This window comes from Pteropus vampyrus, unplaced genomic scaffold (assembly GCF_000151845.1).
Source record: "Pteropus vampyrus isolate Shadow unplaced genomic scaffold, Pvam_2.0 Scaffold399, whole genome shotgun sequence".
NCBI classification, from domain to species: domain Eukaryota; kingdom Metazoa; phylum Chordata; class Mammalia; order Chiroptera; family Pteropodidae; genus Pteropus; species Pteropus vampyrus.
Window position 1 is genome coordinate 50,260 of NW_011889180.1, and position 4,006 is coordinate 54,265.

A 4,006-nucleotide genomic window follows, 5' to 3' on the forward strand; every position below is an offset into this window, starting at 1 on the left:
TATCATCAAGTATTGCACATGGTCCTTTTATTCTCTGCAACAAAAATGCTTTCTTTCCTGCAGACCCAAAGCCTCAGGTCTGCAGAGATCTATAGACACGAGCATGATGATGATAAATAGCAATCCTGGGTTAGTGGTTCTAGACAGATGGCACTGAAGTGTAGGGCTCCAGGCAGAAATGTAACGTGGGCACTGAGTCACAAGCTGGCACCCAAGTGAGTCCGGTTACTAGTAGGTTAGGAGGACAGATGGGGGCTATTTAAAGGTCCCAAGATTCAAATGTCCTTGTGGTAGATGGAGAGCTCTTGGCTGGACGGATGCATCTGGGTATGGGGGAGATGCTCCCCAGTGGAAGCCACCCCTCCCCTCAATTCTTCACATCTCCCAGGCGGAGCTGGGCAAAGGAGGTGGCCAGCTGCAGTGCCTCTTGCAGGCAGCTCACGTTCTTGCCTGTGGCCTGAGCGGACACATCTTTGCCACCACCTTTGCCATCCATCAGACCTGACACCTGCTGTACCCACTCACTGGCTTTCAGGCCCCGGTTGGCTGCATTCTGGAAAACAGAAGGTGAAGTGGGAGTCAGGACAGAGGATGAGACTGAGGGAGGCATAGAGAGCCAAGGGAACGAAAAAGGATGGGAGAACCACCAACACCCACTCTTGTTCTGGGTGATGCTGCTGGAGGCTGAGGCAGACCCTACAGCTGGTACTACAGCCAGGACAAGACATACCAGTGGCAAAGCCAGGTATCAGCCAGCACTTAAACACATCCACCAAGGAGAGGGCCTGAGGGTAAGAGGTGCTGGAGGTGACCAACAGGTGAGTAGACGAGCCATTTCTAATGGGTTGCACAAACACACATGGCGGTTGCGCCAACAAACGTTAAGAATCAAGCTCCCTCAGAAAAGCGAGACACCACACTACTTTCCACTGGCACAGGGCTGCAGGATATTCTGACCTGGGAGACTTGACACAAGCACGTGATCTTGCCAGCCTCATTGTCCACTGTGAAGAGCATGGCAGATGTCTGAGGGGAATGTGTCTTGAAGAGCTTCAAGGCTTCGTTCAGGGCCTATGGGAGAACCAGGTGTCAGGCATGATCCTAGGGAAGGGGGCCATGCTCTCCACGAGTGTGAGTTTGCAGAGCTCAGTTCTTACCACCCCCAGCAGGAGCCCCTCCCAATAGCAGGAGCTGGTCCTAGGAGCCTGCACAGAGAAAGACTCAAGCACAAGGCCTGGCCCACACTCTGACTCTGAGGTTTGCCTTCTGCCTCCAGGAGCCGTAGACCTCCAGCCACCAGATCTCTCCATGGCTCAGCCTAACCTCAGTCCCAGAGAGTGGGCCCTCAGGCGACCACTCCACTCAGAGCCACCAGGCACACGCTTCAGACACCAGGAGGAATCTGATGCGCAGCAGACAGGCACAGAGCAGCGCCTGGAGCCCCAGCCCCTGGATTGCCTTGGCTGAGGCGCCGCTCTCCATCTCCAGGATGACGAGGGGTTGGTTAGGGTTGCTGTCGATGAGCTGCTTTGTCTTCTCCAACACCTGCAAGGAAGGAAGTCCAGAAGAGGGGCCTCAGGTCAAAGGCCCAGAATGAAACAGGCAGCATCTGCACAGCCTCTGCTGGGAAAATCTCTTGATTCCCGCCCAGCCACCAGCACTGCCAGAACTCACTCGCTTCTGGACATCGGCTTTGCTAGCCCGGTCTAGGTCATCCATGATCTTCTTCAGGGATTTGAGATTCTCCCGGAATTCATCCTTCTGCCACTGGGGGATGACTGCAGAGGCCAGGGCCTGGAACCAGAACCAGACCATTTAGGTCAGAATCACAAGGAGCTAGGATATGAGGCTCCAGCCTACCCCACCCTTCTGGCTTTGAACACTAAAGTCCTCCCAGACTAGTGTCCAGAAGGAGAGAGAACAAAACAAAAAGGTATCCACTGGCTTTGAGCCCAGTCACTTTACAAGTAACTACAGCAGCTATAACTAGCTGGGCTGGAGAGAAAGGGGCAGAATAATGAGCTGGGATCCCTGTAAGGCCTGGCCTTGACCAGGCAGTGAACACACAGCCGGTAAAGGCCATACAAGAAGCCCCGAATAAACGAATACCAGGAGGCCTGGAAAATGTGGCACCCATGGTACTTCCCCCAACTCCTTCAACACCAATGCCCACTCATGCTGGGAATGGACTCCCCCACCACTGGCAATGGGGGCAGTAGGCAGGTTCCAGGGGTCCGCAGGCCGGGACCTGCGGAGTTCCCTTCGCAAAGCTGAATGACCACACAAGTCAGTCCAAAGGCCCACTGCACTGAGAAACAGGACTTGAGGGTTCTTCGAGAACAGGGAGTGTCTGATTCATCAGGCCTAGGACCCAGCAACGAGCAGGCCCTGAGGAGGGAAGGCGGCCAGCCACTCCTACCTCACCGAGGTCAGCGATCTCCCTCTGCACGTCCTTGTTTGGCACAGTCTGGGCCTTCACTTTGGCCTCCATGACAGAGAGAGATTTCTTCAAGCTTTCTGCTTTCCTGAGGGCCTGGGAGGGGAACAGTTAGAGTTGCAACTTTCAGCTTCAGCAGTCTGTCTTTAAACAACTGTGGCAGACACTGACAGCAGGCTACGGAACAACACATCCCTAGGACACCAGCAGTTTCTTTTCCGTCAGGGAGTAAGTGTTCACAGCCTCACGCCCAAAAGGAGCACCCTCCTCACGCCTGGCCGGTAGGAAGGCTGCACTAACTCGGCTTCAAGGGGTAACCAAGAACTCAAGAGTCAGGAGCCCTTCTCACCCCATGAAATGGTCACCTCTCAGGCTTCAGCACACGTCAGACACAAGCTACAGTCCCCACCCCGAGAGCAGCTGTCCCCATACTCCATGCATTTCAAACTAGGCGCATACCCCCAGACAGATGTGGGTAAGTGCTGGGGGCGCTAGAAGCCACAGCGAAACTATGGCTTGTCCTCCTAGACACAGCTATGTTACCAGGTAGAAAGCAAGATTTACATATACTTTTTAAGATTAAACATAAGATAGCTATGAAATCTTGCACACTAGTGGCTTTCTTCTGCCAGGCAGGATAACTAGAGGACATCTGGGGATAGCCCTGTACTTCCGCTTCTGACTACAGCAGTCACACAACCATCTGCACTATGGATTCGCAGACCAGGCTCCTCTTGTCTTGTTCAAATAAGTCACAGACCAGCCTGATCTGCTCACCTTCTGGGCTTCGGCACCTGTGACAGCCACAATCCTCCGGATGCCCTTGGCAATAGCTTCTTCACTCACAATCACAAAAGCTCCCGCGTGACTTGAATTCTGCAGGTGCCTGATGGCAGAACACAAAATCTGTGATGAGGAAGCACAGTTGCCCTGGTTCCCACTGCACCCAGGGAGCCTTTGGCTCTACAGCCCTCAGCTGTCCAAGGTAAGATGCTCCAAAGGAAGCTCACTCAGGGTGACAGTGGGAAAGGCCCTTCATGTTTAAGGGAGTTCCAGAATCCAGCTCTGGCCAGGAAAGGGAAGACAAGGCCTGGGGCTGAGAGCACTGTGACACTGAGCGAGACACTACACCTTTCTCATGTGTAGGACGGGGGTAATGCTCTCTCACAGGGCTATTGAGATCGAATCAAAGTGCTCTATAGCTCTATGGAATGAAAGTGCTCTAATGCCCAGTACAATACTACTGCTGGTGGGCTCTACATTCATTCATGTTTTTGGTTCTCTGTGGTGGGACATAAGCTATATTCTTCTATCCCAGCTCACTGGCTGAGGATATTGGCAATTACCTTTGAAATCTTACCACAACCCCTTAAACAAATAGGTTTTATTCCCAGTTGCTCAGAGAACCTCAGAAGCTCATTAACTCAGTTATTCTGTGAGGGTGGCATAAAGTCATTGAAAGCTGTTTTCCTGTGCTCTAAAGAGTGCTGTGCAGAGTGAAGGCAGAAGTGGGACTCATTTGAAGGCCCGATTCAGCTGGGCAGAGGGAGGCCTGGTACCCGGTCCCCC

At 53.1% G+C, this 4,006-nt stretch overlaps 1 protein-coding gene across 3 annotated transcripts in view; it reads right to left on the reverse strand.

Moving 5' to 3' along the window:
- AARS (alanyl-tRNA synthetase) overlaps nucleotides 1-4,006 on the reverse strand; it is a 22,596-nt gene continuing 18,590 nt past the window's right edge. For 2 of the 3 annotated variants that reach the window (XM_011380633.2, XM_011380634.2), the window contains exons 18-21: nucleotides 1,675-1,794; nucleotides 1,459-1,545; nucleotides 958-1,071; nucleotides 1-553 (exon numbers count right to left, since the gene is read on the reverse strand). In XM_011380633.2, the coding sequence (XP_011378935.1) occupies nucleotides 368-553; nucleotides 958-1,071; nucleotides 1,459-1,545; nucleotides 1,675-1,794 (507 nt within the window). In that variant the 3' untranslated portion in view covers nucleotides 1-367. Of the gene's footprint in view, nucleotides 554-957; nucleotides 1,072-1,458; nucleotides 1,546-1,674; nucleotides 1,795-2,272; nucleotides 2,372-4,006 lie in introns of those variants that run through there. The other variant, XM_023523653.1, reaches the window with a different exon arrangement.